Source organism: Myxine glutinosa, chromosome 1 (assembly GCF_964187855.1).
Source record: "Myxine glutinosa chromosome 1, kmMyxGlut1.1, whole genome shotgun sequence".
In the NCBI taxonomy this organism is placed as follows: domain Eukaryota; kingdom Metazoa; phylum Chordata; class Myxini; order Myxiniformes; family Myxinidae; genus Myxine; species Myxine glutinosa.
The window spans coordinates 58,099,867-58,122,068 of NC_136261.1; the positions used below are offsets into that span (position 1 = coordinate 58,099,867).

Consider the following 22,202-nt stretch of genomic DNA (forward strand, 5'->3'; position numbering starts at 1 on the left):
GTTCAGTTACCAATGGTCCAAGCGGCTTGCTAGCGCCTGCCATGCCACCCGTTCCTTATCAACGGTTTCGAATTGAGTGATTTTAAACCGCTTGGCGAGCGCTCTGCAATAAATTGGTAACCGAACACACCCAGCTTTGTTCATCGGTTCATTTTGGGCATCCAGCCTCTCACCTTCAGTTAAATCTGCGCCAAAACGTTTTTGCAGAGCGAAACAACTATCAGGCCACGGGTATTATATACCGGTAACTGTTTTTTTTTTTTTTTTTCATTTAATTTAGCCTATTATTTTGTCGGTAGGTGCAGGTACATCAAGACATACATTGCGCCGGATTGCTAAAAAGTGAACCGAATCACTGTCGATTAGCTTTCCTGGGATATACTTACATTTAATATAATTATGGAATACACATGTTAAGTTTTTGCAATTTTGTTCGACCTGAAGTTCTATGCGCTTTCTAGTAACCATGGCGGTATAGTAAGTGCGTGTAACCTCGCCCAACGCCAACTGTCTGGTTCACACGTAACATCCTCAAACTTCATTGAGTGTTAGCGATTGGCAATTATAATATATTTCGGTACATAAGTTAATAATATGAAGGAGAAAATAATGTAAACTCCAGGGAAAAGAAAAATAAGTATCGGAGTGTGAGGCAGAATAAGAAGAAGAAGAAGAAGAAGAGGAGGAAGAAAGAGGAAGAAAACGAAAAAACGAAAAGGACCAGAGAAAGGGAAACCATGCTGTCTTTGCGTCAAATAGGTTTGTTTATATTATTCTTCGTGCTATCCTCTTCTCATTGTTTTTAGATTAGAATTCCTTCACGAGTATTCAAGTGGATTGTCGTTGCCGTGGATAGGTTGCTGGTAAACCCTGATGTGATGAGTGATGGGTGCTCTTCTTCACAACTGTAATCGAAGCGCGATGAATTTTGTTTTCAGGCTTCACTGCGGCTAGATTGGCTGTAAACAACTGTCCCATGAGGTAAGGACGCGAACTCGTATCTTGGTTTATCCGCGGTGGTTTGATGTGACGTCACGGCTTCATCACTGGTCACATCACATGTGACATAGTGATTAGTGTGCACCCATTAGTTACACCAACCTGAACACGATCCAATGGGTGGATCTCCCACTAGACTATGAAGGACTGATGTCTCAAACACCATGTTGAGCAGAGGATTCTATTCCAACAATTCTCGTAAATTTTGTAACTTTTCACAAGAAAGCGAAAATCGCTTATGTTATTAACGCACAGGTTGTAAACCTGGTGCGTTATAGCGTTTGCCTGGGAATTTCGGGCGCTCAAAAGTGAAGCTAGTTTTATTTGATGTTCTGTGCTTGTGTTACTGTTAGGTTGGCGGAGCGATGTCTGTGGACCACGGCATGGCTTGGAGAGCGCTGGGAGAAAAAAAACCTTCATGTGTACCCCCCACAAGGTGCAGAGGAGCCACCAAGACGTGCGGTAATCCATGACGTTTTGTTTGCCTGGCTGTTTGTTAACCCAGACCATCACGTTTGAAAATCTTAGGAGAGCAACAGATTGCACTCCTGAAGTGTGTGAGTAGGGTGATGGGAGTGTGATTACTGTAAAGAGAAACTTTACTCAACACTGAGAAAGGTTATTGCTAATATATATATATATATATATATATATATATATATATATATATACTAGCGGGGTCACCCGTGGGAATCCCACGGGCATGGATGTGTGTGACATTTCGACATATTGAGTTAGATGCTGCACATTCATTTTTACAAAATGGTTACTGGCAAGTCATCAGATCCAGAAATGGTGTGATGAACACTTTATTTATTTCACATAATATGTGACCCCTCACTCCTCTCCACCTGACACTCTCCTGTCTCCACCTAGCACTCCTCTCCTCTCCAAACCCTCACATCCCTCTCCTTTCCAATCCCTCACCTCTCCAATCCCTCACACTCCTCTCCTCTCCAATCCCTCACACGCCTCTCCAATCGCGCCTCACACTCTCCAATCGCGCCTCACACTCCTCTCCAATCACGCCTCACACTCCTCTCCAATCGCACCTCACACTCCTCTCCAATCGCGCCTCACACTCCCCTCCAATCACTCCTCTCCAATCGTGCCTCACACTCCTCTCCAATCGCGCCTCACACTCCTCTCCAATCGCGCCTCACACTTCTCTCCAATCGCGCCTCACACTCCTCTCCAATCGCGCCTCACTCGCCTCTCCAATCGGCTTTCCCCGTCTCGTTTCTCTCGTTTTTCTCCCGTCTCGTTCTTTTTCTTGCTCCAAATCGGCCCATCTCGCCCGTCGGCCCGTCGGAATCGGAAATCGGCCCGTCTTGCTTTCGTGCTTGCACGTAAATAAATTGTGTTCATGACACCATTTCTGGATCTGATGACTTGCCAGTAACCATTTTGTAAAAATGAATGTGCAGCATCTAACTCAATATGTCGAAATGTCACACACATCCATGCCCGTGGGATTCCCACGGGTGACCCCGCAAGTTTGCATTGACGTTCGTCGATGGACTCGTTCGCCCGTCTCATTCGTTTTCTTGCTACATCCTGTTCAAGTCTGCGTTCTTCATCGATCGTCTCATTCATTTTGGAAATATAAGTTTCCACGCAGCGCATGAATTGTCACGATCCTCAAGAGGAATTTGTCTCGTAATCATCAAATGATAAATGGCAAGTAAATTACATTGTGAAAATTTAATATTTCAAATAGACCTATTTAAAGTGTATGCGCAAATAACTAATAAATAAAAAAACGAAGAAATATGTCTCGGTAATTTCCTGAACTCGGTAATTTCTCGGTAATTTTACTTCCGGCTAAAAATGTTGAATGAAATAAAAACGAAGAAATATATGTCGTTTTGTGCCGACTGTCATCAAAGGTAAACGGTGAATTCACTCGGTTTATTCGGTTCGGCTCGGTTTAAAGAAAAAGCGATAATGTCGAAATGTTGACGTCTGTGTCATGTTGGGCGGTGTATGATACTTGTTGGCTGTTGGGCGGTGATATGGTGTATTTTTAAAAATATATCTCTGCGTTTTCCCGCGTTGCTGACACCGAGTCTAAAACCATGATGGTGAGTTATATTGGAGATAAAGGCGTGAGAGAGACTCAATGGCCTTGAAGTTACAGGCATTTGAGAATTCATTTCGTTCTATAAACGGCAACTTTCATCGGATTTTCTTCTCTTTTTTTTTCAACCGAGTCTAAAACTATGTTAGCGACTGTGAAAAATGAAATGATATATCGAATTTAAAATAGATATCGACACATTGCCGTCGGTGTCATGTTGGGCGGTGTATGATACACCATGACGCGATTTTAAAAAATATATCTCTGCATTTTCCCGCGTGTGTGGAATGTTTGTGGAAAATTAAAGATTTCAAATAAACCTATTTAAAGTGTATGCGCACATAACTAATAAAAAAAACGAAGAAATATCTCTCGGTAATTTCCTGAAACATATTTTACTTCCGGCTAATATGTTGAATGAAATAAAAACGAAGAAATATATGTCGGCATCATTGTTGACGTTTTTGTGACGACTATCATCAAACGAAATAGTAATATATCATAACGGAAAAGCAAAAGCGAATTTTTAATATATATCGACACATTGCCGGCGGTGTCATGTTGGGCGGTGTATGATACACCATGACGCGATTTTAAAAAATATATCTCTGCATTTTCCCGCGTGTGTGGATTGTTCTCAATTATTGCTGACACCGAGTCTAAAAGTAAAACCATCGATAAAAATGAAATCATATGGTGAGTTAGATTGGAGATAAAGGCGTGAGAGAGACTCAATGGCCTTGAAGTTACAGGCCTTTGAGAATTCATTTCGTTCTATAAACGGCAACTTTCATCGGATTTTCTTCCCGTTTTTTTTCAACCGAGTCTAAAACTATGTTAGCGACTGTGAAAAATGAAATGATTTATCGAATTTGATTTGAAATAAAACTGGGAGAGAGAGGAAGACACCACGGGCCTACAAAACAGGACTCAAAGCTATGCGAGTTAATAAAATGGTGGATATTTGTTTATATGAAGCCTCTCCCAGAATGGGTGGAGCTATGGGTGGAGCTACTCTGCAAACCGAGTAAGCCACACCCCGGACAGACACCCAACAGATAGACAGACAGACAGACAGACAGAATCATCTACGGCTATTATAATATAGATATATATATATATATATATATATATATATATATATATATATATATATATATATATATATATCCAAATATATGTGCAGTTCTCCAGCTTTCAATGAGCGCAAGTAATGACGTCACTGCCATGTACAAACGCTCTGCCTGTCAAGCTCTCAAGAGAACCCTCTGACAGAGCAGAATTTTGATCTTAGTTCAGATACTGTCATAAGTGTATGTAAAACTCACAGTTACCGACCTGGAGAACTGCACATATATTTGGATTGGTTTGCTCCCGGCTGCATCCAGGGGATTCCATATAATGAGTGGATACCAGAGGTAATGTGCCATGTGGCAGATGGCACTTATCGCTCCCATTAAGGTACAGCATAGCTGGATGGGATACCTTAATGGCGGTTCACCACTGATGGTATGAAATCGAAAAGTGACTGATATATATATAGATATATATATATATATATATATATATATATATATATATATATATATATATATATATATATATATATAGATAGATAGATATATAGATAGATATATATAGATAGATATATATATATAGATAGATATATATATATATATATATAGATAGATATATATATATATATATATATAGATATATATAGATATATATAGATATATATAGATATATATATATAGATATATATCGCCAGGGGTTTTTGTTTTTGTTTATTTGTATAGTATAAATATAGTTTTTGTTTATTTGTTTGTCTGCGCAAGCTAAATTTCCTGAACGGTGAAAGATAGGAGGAAACCCTCTAATACAAAAAATGTCGGGCTGGGCCCCGGGCAGGTTTTAGGCAAGGTGTCGTGGCCACTTCGGCCGAGCTGGGCCCATTTCACAATTAAAAGCTAAGCTGAATTATAGTAGTCAATCTTCTACGGCCGCGAGTAAATGCTGAATTATAGTAGTAAATTCATTCAAAATGAACCCAGGCAACGCCGGGTGCTTTCGGCTAGTTAACTATAATTTTGTGTAGTCTGTATGTGTGTGTGATTGTGTGTATGATTGATTGTGTATGTGTGTGTGTGTGATGTGTGGAGGTGGTGATTCGTATGCAGGTTGTGGCTGCTGGCTGCATCATTTTCTGGGAGGCGCTCCTGTGCCGCTGATGCAATGCCCCCTATTACTGGTCATCTGGTACTCATTTTGCCGACCTCGGAAGGATGACCGGCTGAGTCAACCTACTCGGTGTTATTTCAAAGCCACGACACGGGCTCAAACTCAGGACCCTAATATCTGAAACCAGCCACCTTGACTGTTAGTGTTAAGCCAACGCCAGGCTTTATGTGTCATTGTGATTGCTTGCCAGTAATTTTGCAGGTTCATTCACGATAGATACCCAATGGCATGAACTACATTCAAGCCAACAAATGTTGCCAACCATACTGTATTAATGGACATAATATTCATCATATGTCTTAACTACCAGGGTTCAGATGAGACCGTTCTAAGATTTCTAGAGCGAAAACGTAAATGCACAGGAATCTGTGGCAGAGTTCTCGCAAGCGCCTCTAATTCAGCGAGACTTGGCCATCGATTGTGAACATTCACAGGTTTGGCCCATTTTTAGCCACCTGGAACGAACTTCAGGGGAGCTTATGCGATGGTGTGTCGTCCGTCCGGAAACACTTGAATCTTTTTCTCCAAAACCGCTGATGGGATTGCGACCAAATTTGGCACAAATTATATATGTTGTGTTGTGACTAAAGTTTGTTCACGGCAGTAAAAAAAATCTGGGTCTAAGGGGGTTTATTGGGGTTCAAAGTAGATCCAGGTTTAACTCCCCACCCTCCCCCCCCCCCCCCCCCAAAATAGGAATTTGCTTTTTCCTCAGAAACTGCACACACTATTTCGATGAAACTTCACCACAACCTTCATCACCCGTGATGTACCAAAGTTTGTTCACGGCATTAAAAAAAATCTGCCCCTGTGGGGGTCTACGAGGGGAGTTGCCCCCCAAAATCAGTGTTTGCTTTCTTTTCAGAAACTACACATGCAATTCTGATGAAACATCACCACAACCTTCATCATCCGTGATGTACCAATGTTTGTTCATTGTATTGGAAAAATTGGGGTCTGAGGTGGTACACGGGGTGGGAAGGGGGGGGGGGGGGTTGCCCCCCAAAATAGGTATTTTTTTGTTTGTTTGTTTAAAGTCTTATGAGTATGTTAGTATGATTCGACATGCTGCCCTGTCTTCTAGAAAGCATTGAAATTGGTTTAAAATACCTTTAGTCAGTGCAGTATACTGTTTATTCTACCAGATAGAATAAACCAGGGGTATTGCCCTGCCCCTATATTTGTTTCTGAAAACCTGCAGACCCATCCTTCCTTCATCATTGGGAGAATCACTTAAAAAATTATAGTAGCCAGATCCGAATCTGGATCTTCACCAAATTCTAATTATTTCGTCCTTGTCACATACGCTACCTCTCTGCCAAATTAGGTCTGAATCCATCCACAACATTTTGAGATACCTTGATCACAGACAAACAAACAGACAAAGACAGACCAGGGTGAAAAACATAACGTTTAGAAAACAACGGGTGTTAGGGAATTTAATCCCGGACGAAATTTAGGGAATTTTGTCAGCAAAGACGAGCCCCCAATTTCTCTTAGCAAAGACGAGCCCCCAATTTCAATTTGGGCCAATCTGGGACGGGCCCCCAATTTCTGTTATGTGCTCCTCCCCAACCCCCGGTCACGGTGTACCTCCGAGCCCCGAGAGGAGTCACGGCAGAAAAATGTGTTATTCTGTATGTCAAAGATCAATGGTGAAGCCACACCAATTGTTACCAACAAACAAATATTGTATTAAGATCACACAAGAATAACAGTACAACAATAATAGTAATCAGGAAGTTTGAAAGTCAGGAAGGGCATCCGGCCATAAAAAAAACAAACATTGGCCTCAAACATGGAACCATGATTGTCATGGGGCCCGCAAGGCTAACCCCCGCTCTAGCGGGGAAAATGGCCTTAAAACGATCATTCATTCATTCATTCTTCATCATTGGGAGAAAGGGCAAAAAACGATACATAGCAGGATATCTCAAAAGGTTGTGGGCGGATTTGGAAGAAACTTGCTGGATAGGTTGGGTGTGTGACAAGAACTAATCGATTCGACTTTGGTGAAGTTCTGAAAATGGATTCGGATACGAGAATTATTTAATTCTTAAGTGATTCTTCACTATTGAGAGATCGGGCCAAAAGCGATTATATAACATGATATTAAAAAAAAAAAATAGTTATGGACGAGTTATGACTAAACTTGGTGGAAAAGGTTGGTTAGGTGACAAGAACACTGTATTAGATTTTGGTTGAGGTCCGATTGCAGATCCGGCCTATCAGAGGGATACAAAACGTAAACTGTTCAGCCTGGCGGAGGTATGCTCTTTACTGAGTGCCGTTCTAGTTTAACTATGTTATATATCGCTTTTCGCCTGATCTCTCAACGGTGAAGAAGCACTTACAAAATTAAATAATCCTCACATCCGAATCCATATGCAGATCTTCACCAAAATCGAATCGATAAGTCCTTGTCACACACACATCCTCTCCACCAAATTTCGTCCAAATCCGTCCACACCTTTAAGAAATATTTTGTTCACAAACAAACAAACAGATAGACAAACAAACAGACAGGGTTGCAAACATAACCTCCATCCACCTTTGGTGGCAGAGGTAACAAACCATTGAATCAGAAGTTTACCACTGTTGATATCACCCTCTTTTGCACCACCTTATTTAACTTGATAAGTTAAATAAGGTGGTGTGAAAACTTGATAAATTGCACATCTGTCGCTGTTGTTTGTGTCATGATGTCCCTAAAAAAAAAAACAACTGAGTTCCCCATTTGCCATGATTTTCAATTTTGTTTGACTGTCAGTCAGGAAGACTAATTAAAAATAAAAATTACCTCTATGGGCATAAGCAGTCGGGACAATATTCCCTACAATTTGCCAAATCCAGAGCCAAAGTACTGCTAAACTGCAGGTTCGTGTTCCGATTTGTGTTCTACAGTTTTCCAAACATAAAATTCAATTGATATCAAGTTGTTCCTCGATTATTGACTGACAGACAGACAGAGTGAACCAATTTCTTAACCCTGCTTTGTGCTATGTGCACGTTTGACTTATTCTTGCATGCACAGAGTGCTACCTCGGAGACATGCTGAATGGAGAAGGTGGATCAGACTCGGTAACGGTTGCTCGAGTGAGATGTGCATGGAAGAAGTTTCGGGAACTGAGTGGCGTGCTGATGAGGAGGAGAGTGTCGCTGAAGCTGAAGGGAAAGGTGTATGCTGCATGTGTGAGAAGTGTTATGATTTATGGGAGCAAGACATGGGTAATGAACGTAGAGCAGCAACGAAGGCTGGAAAGGGTGGAAATGCGAATGGTTCGATGGATGTGCGGAGTATCGTTGAGAGAGAGGAAGACAAATGATGAATTGCGAAAGATGATGGGAATATTGCCTGTGATTGATGCTGTGAAGAGGAACAGGTTGAGATGGTTTGGTCATGTGTTGAGGAAGGATGAAAGTGACTGGTTGAGAAGAGTGATGGAAGTTAATGTAGAAGGAAGTAGAGGACGGGGAAGACCGAGAAAGACTTGGCTAAAGATGGTGGAAGAAGAAATGCGGGCAAGGGGGTTAACAAGGAGAGATGCAGAAAATATGGCAAAATGGAGAAGATTGTCATGGGGACCGCAAGGCTAACCCCCGCTCTAGCAGGGAAAATGGCCTTAAAATGCATGTTGTTGTTGTTGTTGTTGCACAGAGTGTAAAAACTCCTTGCTCACTGGCCCTGGATAAATGTGGTGTGGCCATGGATGACCGTGTGGTGATTGACCAAATTTGAAGCCGAGCAGAGGGAAACGGAAACTTGTGTTTTTCCCAACAGCTGTCTACTGTTCTAATTAGCCCCATGGGTGGGAAGAGGAGACGCATCCACCCTAATGATTTGACAAATGGTCTAATAAAAAATGAAATGCTGCTGATGAGAAAACTCTGCACAGCAATGTTATAAATTGTGACGCACAATTACATTCGCCAATATGGAGCACAACTTCATACTGAGCCCTGACAAGACAAACAGTGAACCCAGCTTAACCTAACTAACTATTAGAGCTGCAAATCTGGTGACAATCGAGATAACTTGGTGAGTGGCTTCACTGCCACCACAAGCCGGTACGGGGATGTGGAAGGCTTATCGGTCTGACAATCCTGACACACTGAAAAAATGAGGGCCTTGCCTTTCTTTCTTTGCATTTGCTGACAACCCCCGAGCCTTTTATTTTATATATTTTCTTCTTCATATGCTTCAAATTGGACTGATTGCACCTACAAGCTTCTGTCCTTTTTATAGTCACAACGTCTGTGGTGACGTCATTGCACATCTATAACACGGTCTCCGCCAATTGCGTGCTCGGCAGACCAGGCCCAGACAGCTTGATGTAAGCTGAGGGCAAACATTTAATTTGGGCGGTTGTAATCATAAAAAGGATTGGCGGAGGTGGAGAGGGGAAGGGGGGGGGGGGGCGGGGTGGAGACATTCTTAACGGTTAACCCGTTAAGACCCCTTTGGTGCCAGATATGAGGCTCGTGGTCCGTATCAGGTGTCTCTGTGCTTGTATTTAGGATGATCTAATCTTCAAAGGTATAGAGCTGTTCGTGAAAAGAGATTTCATAATTATTGCTGCCATGTAGATTGGAATGCTATGGGTTCCACCTGGAGGCAGTTAATCCTGCAGGTGGAGGCTTTACTGCAGGTTATGATGCCATCATATGTGTTCCTTTATTGAAGTACCACTGTGTTTACACAGGTTGTCACTTATTCTGGTTCTTCCAGAGAATTGTGGTTTTATATGATGATATATAACTTACATAAAAAAAGAAAATGCTTCTTTTTAATTGATCAAATTTGCAATTTCAGTCATTCATGTTTGTTTAACCTCCTTGTGCCGTCAGTACTGCCGAGACGGCTTTTACTGGCTCGGGGGTTACAATCTCGGACAGGTCGCCGCTTCAACATGGGACACTTGACCGAGTCTGTAGGAATTTGTTCAGGGTGCTGGCGATCTCTCACTTGCTCTTCGTGAAGGACATAATGGGATCTTTAGCGTCCACAAAATAATGCTAGCAGATGGGACACCCGGTTTAACATCTATCCGAGGGACGGCACCTGCCTGTGAAACACCGGGTTCATAGTTGTTTATAGCTGGGTCGGGATTCATACCCAGAGGGTGCGGCGTACCTCTAGGCTAGGCTATTCTGTCAAAACACACCCACAGTTGCAGTAACCTCCGCTAACCAGTTTGGTTCTGTGCTTGTCAAAAGATCGTGTGTGACTCATGTTGTGCTTGCGTGTGCAGGAAGTATACCATTGCAGACGTCAGATAAAGTACAGTAAAGACAAGATGTGGTACATCGCGAAGCTGGTTTGTGCCACCTATTTCACACTTGACAGCATTTAGAACAAAATATCAAAGTTTACTTTTTTCTTACTTTCCTGTATGTGTGGACACTTGTCTTTGCAACTTGTATAGTGGAGCTCAATTGTGTAAATCACATGCCAGACACAGACATGAGTAGGCTTTATTTACCTTTCTTCATGAATTGCAAGGAATGTTTTAGGTGATTATACAAATCGATATAGTACATGTAAATGGTGAGCCAGCAAAACGTTCCCAATTTGAAAATTTCCTTTAAAAATAATTAGGTAGTGCAAGCATTCAAATTGTTTGCTGCAAATATATTTTGACATTTCTATTGTTGCCCTCTGATATTGTTGATATTGAGTACCAGTTCACTGGTAATTCCCTGCTTGTCGTTAAAGGCGGCAAAAAGGGTTGGCGTCAGGAAGGGCATCCGGCCGTAAAACATTGCTTCAAAAAGGGGACCGAAAAACAACAACAACCACAGTTCCCGAAAAAGGCCAACCCCCGCTTGCGGGGAAAAATGGCCTCTAAAAGGTGGTTTTTTTATTGTTGCCCTCGCCAGAGAGGGTATTGCATTTGGTGTCCGTTTGTCCGCACAGAATAAATATGCTTTTCTCTGCAACCGTTGGTCCAACTGAAAGGAAATTTTCACCATAGGTGCACCTCCACCTGTATAATTTTATAAATGATAATTATGACGTCATAGGTCACGTGGTACAGGCGCCATCTTGGAAAAAACCGAAAGACTTTGCACCTCTATCTCCGAAAGCACTGAATAAAAAAAATTGAGACATAGCTCGTTGTAAAGAACTCTTCATGTGGAATAACATATGTTAATGATGATGTCATATGTGCCTCCATTATGACGTCATAATTCGACAAGCATAAAACTTCATCCGATCAAGATGAATTTTTTTCTCTGCAACCGTTGGTCCAATTGACAGGAAATTTTCACCATGATTGCACATCCTCCTGTAGAATTTTTTAAATGATAATTATGACATAGGTCATGTGGTATGGGTGCCATCTTGGAAAAACCGAAAGACTTTGCACCTCTATATCTGAAAGCGCTGCATAGAAAAAAAAAGACACGGTTCTGTAAATAACTCTCCATGGGGAATAACATGGTGATGATGTCATAGTTCCCTCCATTATGACGTCATAATTCGACAAGCACAAAACTTAATCCGATAAAGATGAAATTTCTTGAGCATCTTCTATGGATAAATTGGTGGAGAAAAAAATAATTGTCATCGGTCACGTGGTTCAGCCCCCATATTTGTTCTAACACAAAAGCCTTAAAAAACACTAAAAACGTCCTGGCGATTGTCTGCATTCTCTGATTGCTCTTTCTTGTTATGATTTGTTTTTTGTTTGTAACCCATGGCACAACTAAGGAGCAAATCTTCATTGTTGAGAAGAGGGTAGAGCTGAACTTGGTGATCAGAGTGCAATGTGCGTTCAGAAGACTATTCCATAGATGTAATGCACCAATTTCAAAGACCATGTAGCACATTGTTTCAAAGTGGAGAGGAATGGGCTCTGTGAAGAACGATAATGCAGGACACTGGATATCTGAGGAATATTCAAACTCCAGAGACCGTAAACAGAACTAACAAAGTGATTTCGTTGTCCTAGAAGATCAACAAGGCACATTTCACATGAAGTTTGAGTGTCTCAAAGCAGTGTCATTCGAGCATTAAAATCGGGATCTTTCCCTTACAAAATTAAATGGTGCAGCAGTTAACCTCGAATGACGAGCGTCGACGTCATATATTTTGTTTGATTCGGTAGAATTAATTAATTGATCAAGCAGGAATCCACATAGATGCCATTTTCAGTGAGGAATGGCATGTTTATTACTTCCGCCACCAAAGGTGAATGAGGTTATGTTTTCACCCGTTTGTTTGTTTGTTTGTCTGTGAACAAAATATCTCAAAAGGTTGTGCACAGATTCAGAAGAAATTTTGCGGCGAGGTAGCGTATGTTACAAGGACGAAATGTTTAGATTTTGGTGAAGATCCGGATTCGGATCCGGCGAGTCGATTTTTTAAAGTGATTCTTCACCATTGGGATATAGGGCCACAAACAACATATTAGCAGGATATCTCAAAAAAATTGTGGACGGATTTGGACGAAACTTGGTGGACCGGTTGGGTGTGTGACAAGGACGAATTTATTCGATTTTGGTGAAGATATGAATCTGGATTCGGATACAAAAATTCAGTTTTTGAGTGATTCTTCACCATTGAGAGATCGGGCCAAAAGCGATATATACTGAAACGCAAAAGAAACTTACCACCTTTGAAATCTTTAAATATCAACAATAACACTGCGTGTAGTAAATGTGTGAACTTATTTGTGGACAATAGTGTCCTCACTATCAGACAAAACGGTCACGGATGGTCACTTGAACCTTCAATGGTCACTTCATAGCACAGCTGTTGAACAGCCGTTTTGACTGTCAGTGATTAGCCAAGGGGTACGGGATGATTTTAATGAGCTGCACGTGATGTCTTGATATTGGCTTTAAAAAGGCCAGTGCAAAATGGGCATTTCAATCAACATGCCACGATTGTCAAGGGATCAACGGCAGCGTGCCCTGGGCATGCTGCAAGGCGGACTGAGCTACCTGCCACACACGCTATTGAAAGGGGACTGACATTGCACCCTGTGCTGTTCTGTACTGTAGAACAAACTTAGAATTTAGATCCTGGGGGGACAGGGCCTTCTCCATCGCTGCTCCCACCCTCTGGAACTCGCTACCTCACACCATCAGAGACTCCTCCTCACTCACCACATTCAAAACATCACTCAAGACCCACCTGTTCAACACTGCATTCAACATTTAACCCACAGCATCTAACCCCTGACTATCTCCTCTCCTTCTCCCTCCTTTGTGCTTTGAATATTTCCCTATTGATTCTTCTTTTTTTGCAATTGTTTTTATGTTTTGCTATGCATTATGTTTTGCACTCTGTCAAAGCGTCTTTGGGCTTCCTGAAAAGCACTATATAAAATAAATGCATTATTATTATTATTATTATTAAACTGATGAGATGGTGTATCTTGGTCAAAAACTTGACATGTCATCAATAAAATGCCAATGTTTCAATTAGCAATTGTTGGTTTGTACGGTAGCTCAGTCCGCCTTGCAGCATGCCCAGGACACGCTGCCGTTGATCCCTTGACAATCGTGGCATGTTGATTGAAATGCCCATTTTGCACTGGCCTTTTTAAAGCCAATATCAAGACATCACGTGCAGCTCATTAAAATCATCCCGTACCCCTTGGCTAATCACTGACAGTCAAAACGGCTGTTCAACAGCTGTGCTATGAAGTGACCATTGAAGGGTCAAGTGACCATCCGTGACTGTTTTGTCTGACAGTGAGGACACTATTGTCCACAAATAAGTTCACACATTTACTACACGCAGTGTTATTGTTGATATTTAAAGGTTTCAAAGGTGGTAAGTTTCTTTTGCGTTTCAGTATACAGTATATAACATGATATTTAAAAAAGTTATGGACGAGTTATGACTAAACTTTGTGGACGAGTTGGTTAGGTGACAAGAACAAGCTGATTAGATTTTGGTTCAGATCCGAATCCAGGTCCAGCCTATCAGTGGGATACAAAACATAAACTGTTCAACATGGCAGAGGTATGTGCTCTACCGAGTGCCGTTCTAGTTGGAATGGTTTTGGTAAACACGGAATTGTCAGCTGTGGGACATGAATAAAGCAGCCCACTTTGTTACTTTGTCCAAATACCAATTATGGTGTGGTCTCAATAGTCATCGGATTTCCGATCCATACGTTTTTTTGAAAACCAAAATGCTGTGGCTACAAATGTGGAATGTTGCATATATACATTTTTCTGGAGTCGCGTGAGAAACATTCCTGATGCTTGGTTTCAACAGGATGGAGAAACTGCACATACAGCACATTTGTCCATGCAATGATTCAATCATTACTTTCCTGGCAGATTGATTTCCCACAGATATAGATATCCTTGGCTTCCAAGATCTCCTGACCTCACTTACATTTTTTTTGCGGGGATTTGTTAATGAATGTTTTTCAAAGACGCTGTAACGAGGGCTTATTTCCAATGTCTCACGTGAAATATTTTAGTGTGCAGTCAGAAACTATTCCATACTTATGTGTAAGTGTGCAGAACTTGGAGGGGGACATTTCGAGCATTTGTTGAAGTCAAACAAAACTTTGAGTACCTTTATGTATCACATAAATTATATGGTCTTGCATTAAAAATAGCAAATGTAATAAACAATTCAAATTGCGTACATTTTTTGATTAACCCTGTATATGACATTTTATAATGTGGAAATTTGGCATAATGAGTCGTGACTTCCTATGGAAGTAGCTAACGGGGTTTTCCTAAAATGTGCTTTCATTGATGCCCATTTATCACTTCACATGCGGCAGTATTAAAGTTTGCTGTTGTGAATATAATTTGATATATTTTGAGGAGTATAATGTAAAGTGGCTTGTTGATGCCAAAATCATTGCCTTGCCATTAACAGTCATATCCCTGCAAGTATTTTACTGTTTGTTTTTATGTTTGGGGAAAACGGCAACATAATCACAATCGGGGTAACTAGAAAGCATCTGAAAATGTAAAGCCTGTCCATGTCCGTTTGTATTCAGACATCTTCTTCTTCTGTATGCTCAAAATAACGAAAACCGTTTTTAAAAAATGCAAAATGCAAATTGATGATTGTATGCATCCTTGACCTTTGAGCTTTAGATCTAAAAAAAATCAGCTTCCAGCTTTTGATTGGTGAACCAATTATGTGACCCAATATGCAAATTCCTAAAATTTCAGGCCAATTGGATGAAAATTTATGATTTTATGCATCCTTTATCTTTGACCTTTTGATATAAAAAAAACAATCGACTCCTACCTTTTGATTGGTGAACCAATTCAGTGACCCAATATGCAAATTCTTAAAATTTCAGGTCAATCGGATGAAAATTGATGATTTTATGTGATGCTGACCTTTGACCTTTTGTCAAAATTATTAATTTGCCTTCTCAGTATTATCATAATATCGGTTTGGTGAAAATTTGATGATGATATAGCTCTGGTTAAAAAAAAGTTATGACACACACACACACACACACACACACACACACACACACACACACACACACACACACACACACACACACACACACACACACACACACACACACACGCGCGCGCGCGCGATCACAAAACGCCATCTCCTGTTGAGATGGGGACATGGGCTAATAAGTGGAAGAAGCAAGGGGATGAACGCACAGGACAAGGAAATACAATAAACTGCAAGTAAGAGGATTGGGTTAGGTGTGGTAAAAGAAGATTGAGGGAGGGGATGGGGTGGAGGGTGACACGAGATGGTGGTGCGCCGTGTGCTTGAAGGCATAGGGAGAAGTGTCAGATTGTACAGACTAATGAAAGTGGCTCCATATACAGGAGAAAAGGGGAACAAAATATGTGAGGTGTGCAGAAATCCTGGACTTTGAGCTGGTAACCATGAAGGGAGTTACTGAAAGTCTTGGATGTTCTACTTTGATGTGTTGCTTAATTAGCCACCAACTGTTGTCCTGCCTCACTCACTCCAGATTCAAGGAATGAGTATTGATGAAGCCATCACACAACTGGGGTTTCTCGACAAGAAAGGAGCCAAAATTGCTCAAGAGGTTGGTATTCTGGTGGCACAGCAAAATTGACATGGCAGTTAAACTTTTTATACAATGGTTGTTTCTCTTCACCAGGTCTTGAAAGAAGCCCAGGAGATGGCTGTGCAAGATCACAATGTTGAGTATCGCTCAAATTTATACGTAGGTGAGTTTTTTGGGGTTTTTATACAGCCCAAGGACAAATATCACAGAGTTTGCCTTCACCAGGAAAAGTTATTATTTCTCATGGACAACTGCATATTGCTTTATCACGTGCAACGGAATTTCACAACATCAATTACTATGGCGGTCCATAGTATCACACCATTGCCAAAATATCATTCCCCTAGCAGCGCTCTAGCAGCATGCCAATAATTGAAATTATCTCAGCTTTGAAATCTGTACACAAACCAGAACCAGACATCAACAATTTTACATTGTAAAGACAACATTGATCTCCTCACATCATTTTAAAAAAACTTCAACTTCCATTCTCACTATGGACCACTCACAACAGGTCGAAAACCTGTTGTATATCACATTCACTATTTACTAATTGCCGTTTCACCGGGTCCCTCTGCTCAGCGTTTTTATGTTAGACTCAACACGACACCTTCGCTGCTTTTGGTTTAAAAAATATTGTTCTTTTGACTGTGAATTATTTGCAGGGACTCATGTTGGCTGTTATTTTGTCTTTGTTTACCTTTTGGTTGCCTTTTCCAGTACAATGTCATTCGCGTGAAACTTGTCAACCACCCCGGTCAATTTGTTTATAATGCAGAAGTTGTTGCCCAGCAGCAACTGCACTGAGACAGTAAGTTATGTAACCTGGTGTCAAGGAGTGTCCGAGAACACCAGACCACTTGCTACCTGCAGGTTAAGCACGAATTTGGCCAGGTTGCTGGCAATGACTGAATGCCTCTTGGCGAAAGACACCCTGGAATATTCTTGTTTCTTTCCCTTTTGTTTTTTCCTGGGGGTGTGGCTATAGATTAGAGCAGGAATTTGTAATTTGTTCATTTTTCATGGTGCCGGTGATAGCTCGCCTACTTTTCACAATGGACATCGTGGGATGGCAGACATGACGCCCAGTTCAACATCGATCCGAGGGACGGTGCACACATTGATGTCTCGCACTACATGCAAAACCAAGGATGACAGTTTGTAGCTGGGTTGGGATTCTAACCCAGGCTAGACAGCTCAGAGGCAAGTACACACACAGGGTATCTTGCCAGGCCTTTCTGTCAAAGTTTTGCAGACTACTTGCCAAATGAGGCCTTAGTGACATTTTCTTTTTCTTGCTCGAGCAGACCCTTTTTGAACACTTTTAGGTTTCCTTCTTATATGCAAATTAAGAGGAGCTGCAGATGGAGGAAATGTTGAGTTGGATCTTGGAGACGGCGTGAAGCTGGAAGGTGTGAAAACATTTTGCTACCTCGGAGACATGCTGAATGGAGAAGGTGGATCAGATTCAGCAACGGTTGCTAGAGTGAGATGTGCATGGAAGAAGTTTCGGGAACTGAGTGGCGTGCTGATGATGAGGGGAGTGTCGTTGAAGCTGAAGGGAAGGGTGTATGCTGCATGTGTGAGAAGTGTTATGATTTATGGGAGCGAGACGGGTAATGAACGTAGAGCAGCAACGAAGGTTGGAAAGGGTGGAAATGCGAATGGTTCGACGGATGTGCGGAGTATCGTTGAGAGAGAGGAAGACAAATGATGAATTGCGAAAGATGATGGGAATAGAGCCTGTGATTGATGCTGTGAAGAGGAACAGGTCGAGATGGTTTGGTCATGTGTTGAGGAAGGATGAAAGTGACTGGTTGAGATGAGTGATGGAAATGAATGTAGAAGGAAGTAGAGGACGGGGAAGACCGAGAAAGACTTGGCTAAAGATGGTGGAAGAAGAAATGCGGGCAAGGGTGTTAACAAGGAGAGATGCAGAAAATAGGGCAAAATGGAGAAGATTGTCATGGGGACCGCAAGGCTAACCCCCGCTCTAGTAGGGAAAATGGCCTTTAAAATGCATGTTGTTGTTGTATGCAAATTACCAACATGGAAACTTTTTGCGCACCAAATCATTCACATGTATCTTTCTTTCTGATGTATTGAAAGTGGAAATTTGCTTGGGCTCAGCCTTTTGATGAAATTTTTCTGAGACCCTTTCTGACCCCTTCGAGCCCAGAGCCTTCTTATCTGAAAGTGCCAGGTCAGAAATTTTCTTGCGTTGCATTTTTGTTTCATACCATTAGAAGAGAGCAGTTTGCAAGAAAAAAATTATCGGGTGAATATTTCTGATAAAGATCCTTCGTGGACCCTTATAAGGGTCCTTCTTGTATGCAAATTCCAGTCATTTTCTTTTCTTATGCATGTGTTTTGTATTTAGTATCCATTGTAGATGTCATAAAATAATTAGCCTCAGGCGCAAATACACTACATGGCCAAAAGTATGCGGACACCCCTTTTAAATCTAATTAGTGGATTCGGCTGTTTCAGCCACACCCATTGCTGACAGGTGTATATATATAATCAAGCACACAGCCATGCAATCTCCAGAGACAAACATTGGCAGTAGAATGGCCCATACTGAATAGCTCAGTGACTTTCAATGTAGCACCGTCATAGGATGCCACCTTTCCAACAAGTCAGTTCGTCAAATTTCTGCCCTGTTAGAGCTGCCCCGGTCAACTGTAAGTGCTGTTATTGTGAAGTGGAAACGTTGAGGACCAAAACAGTTCCGCCGTGAAGTGGTAGGCCACACAAGCTCACAGAACGGGACCGCCGAGTTCTGAAGCACGTACCGTGTAAAAATCGTCTGTCCTCGGTTGCAACACTCACTACCAAGTTCTAAAGTGCCTCTGGAAGCAACGTCAGCACAACAACTGTTCATCGGAAGCTTCATGAAATGGGTTTCCATGGCCGAGCAGCCGCACACAAGCCTAAGATCACCATGCGCAATGCCAAGCCTCGGCTGGAGTGGTGTAAAGCTCGCCGCCATTGGACTCTGGATCAGTGGAAACGTGTTCTCTGGAGTGTTGAATCACGCTTCACCATCTGGCAGTCGGACGGACGAATCTGGGCTTGGCAGATGCCCGGAGAATACTACCTGCCTGAACGCATAGCGTCTACTGTAAAGTTTGGTGGAGGAGGAATAATGGTCTGGGGCTGTTTTTCATGGTTCGGGCTAGGCCCCTTAGTTCCAGTGAAGGGAAATTGTAACGCTACAGCATACAAAGACATTCTAGACGATTGTGTGCTTCCAACTTTGTGGCAACAGTTTGGGGAAGGCCCTTTCCTGTTTCAGCATGACAATGCCACTGTGCACAAAGCGAAGTCCATACAGAAATGGTTTGTCGAGATCAGTGTGGAAGAACTTCACTGGCCTGCATAGAGCCCTGACCTCAACCCCATCAAACATCTTTGGGATGAATTGGAACTCCGACTGCGAGCCAGGCCTAATCACCCAACATCAGTGCCCGACCTCACTAATGCTTTTGTGGCTGAATGGAAACAAATCCCCGCAGCAATGTTCCAACATCTAGTGGAAAGCCGTTCCAGAAGAGTGGAGGCTGTTATAGCAGCAAAGAGGGGACCAGCTCCATAAGAATGCCCATGATTTTGGAATGAGATGTTCGACGAGCACATATGGGTGTGATGTTCTGGTGTCCACATACTTTTGGCCATGTAGGGTATGTCCAAAAAAGAGTTTTAAGGGTCTGCCACTTCCAAATGTTGGAAATACGCTTCCAAACTCAAGAAATGCGTTTTGTTGTATGTCAAGGTGACATAACACGATTAAGAGCCATCAAACCTTTTGGGTGCGAGTTTATGATTAAACTCTTCTCTCGGTGTATAACCAACTCGTCCACCTAGTTTTGTCAGAACTCGTCAAGTTTTGGAAATATCTTGCCCCATCTATCGTTTTTAGCCCCATCTACCTTTCAATGGTGAAAAATCGCTTAAAATATTATTGGATTCGGATCTTCACCAAAATCTAATAATTTCATCCTTGTCACATACCCAACCTCTCCACCAAATTTCGTCCGAATCCGTCCACAACTTTTTGAGATATCTTGTTCACAAACAGACAGGGGTGAAAACATAACTTCCTCCCACCTTCGGTGGCGTAGGTAATATTAATTTTTACAATACTAATTATTTATTATAATGGATTAAAGTATTTATACTAATTTTATAATTAAAGTATTTTTATATGAAGTGTAAGAATGTTGGATAATTACACATTTTATTACCACTTCTCACCTGGGCAGCATTTGGAAATAAAATAAAAAATTGCATCAAAATATACAAACTTCAAGGGAATCCTAAATATAACATATTGTCGTGTCCACCCTGTTGTGAAGACCTCAGGGCGACAGATGACCAAACGAGCTTTAAATGACCACAGACACAGAAAATCATGTTTGGTTTAATTAATAGATATTGCTTCACTTAACACTTAATCGTCCTTTTTTTTTTGAATAAATATCACTCGATTGGCCCCCGCCACCCAAAAAACGGCGATTTGATTGCTCATGTGACTGGCTATGTCATCGAGGGAATTTTTGTTGCTGCTGGTAGTTTTTAGCTGGTAGTGGAGTCCCGCCCCTAAAATCGTGATGTTCATTCATGATGTCACCTGTGTGATGTAATCGAGGGAAAGGTTTCCCAGCACGCAATGATAACTGCCTGACCAGGAATCTTCTGATAGTCAAAATCATTATTAAAAACTACCAGCAGCAACAAAAATTCCCTCGATGACGTAGCCAGTCACATGAGCAATCAAATCGCCGTTTTTTGGGTGGCGGGGGCCAATCGAGTGATATTTATTCAAAAAAAAGGACGATTAAGTGAAGCAATATCTATTAATTAAACCAAACATGACTTTCTGTGTCTGTGGCCCTTTAACTCTGATGCGTATACCCAACTATGGCGGTACCTTGTGCAGGCGGTGGGGTGGGGGGGGGGGCGGGGGTAGTGGAGGGCAGCGAGGTCCTTACCTGTACAGACGGACGCGGCTCAGAAGTTATCCGATCCCCACAACAAATAAACGTACAAGACAGGCCATTCAACCATTCAACAATTAAGATGCAACAAATAATGGTTTAGTGAAAATAAATGCAATACAATAAAAATGTAACACTAAGTTCCTAAATTGAGGGACCCTCTACACCGACTCATAAACAACACAAGGGAATGATAAATGAAAATGAATGCGTAGTGTGGTGCGTTTGGCTGATACTCAGCTCTGGTCTCCCTCGCACGACCCTCGAACCCCGATGGTCGGTCATCGACTGGGTCCCAGGTCTTGCGCGGGAAAACGCCCTAGGGCGCGAAGTTGCGCCGCAACCAGCCAGTCCACGCGAGGCAGCCAAATCCCCCCTCCTCCGATAGCCCAGGGAGAGAGAGAACAACGGCGTGACCGCTTGTACCAAACCAGCATGAGGGATAGAGAGAGATGCGTCCACTTCCACCAGCCAGGAACAGAGAGAGCATGCGAATTTGACTGACAAGAGCCCGGATCAAGAGAGAGACGGGGATTGCAAATGCGTCCATTCGTGATGGAGCCCAGCGCAGAGAGAGAGAGAGAGAGAGTGCGCAAAATGCAACCGCCTGCCACGAACACCCGGGACAAGAGAGAATGCGACTGCTCGCGATGAAACCCAGGACCAAGAGAAAGACAGGGAATGCAAATGCGGCCATTTGTGACTAAGCCCAGTGCAGAGAGAGAGAGTGTATAAACTGATCGCTCGCGATGAAGGCCAAGACTGATTGTTACGAATCCCAGGACAGAGCGTGAGAAAATGTGAAATGCAACTGTTCGTAATGAATGCCGAAACAGAGAGAGCACCCGAATGCGCCCGCCTGTGACCAGCCCAGGACAA

General features: G+C 42.1%; 1 protein-coding gene across 1 annotated transcript in view; it reads left to right on the forward strand.

Moving 5' to 3' along the window:
- Window positions 1–617: 617 nt before the first annotated feature.
- MRPL22 (mitochondrial ribosomal protein L22) overlaps window positions 618–22,202 on the forward strand; it is a 33,446-nt gene continuing 11,861 nt past the window's right edge. Inside the window, exons 1-6 of the mRNA XM_068111970.2 lie at window positions 618–759; window positions 939–981; window positions 1,353–1,461; window positions 10,573–10,638; window positions 16,264–16,341; window positions 16,417–16,486. Of these exons, the coding sequence (XP_067968071.1) occupies window positions 738–759; window positions 939–981; window positions 1,353–1,461; window positions 10,573–10,638; window positions 16,264–16,341; window positions 16,417–16,486 (388 nt within the window). The 5' untranslated portion in view covers window positions 618–737. The remainder of the gene's footprint in view (window positions 760–938; window positions 982–1,352; window positions 1,462–10,572; window positions 10,639–16,263; window positions 16,342–16,416; window positions 16,487–22,202) is intronic.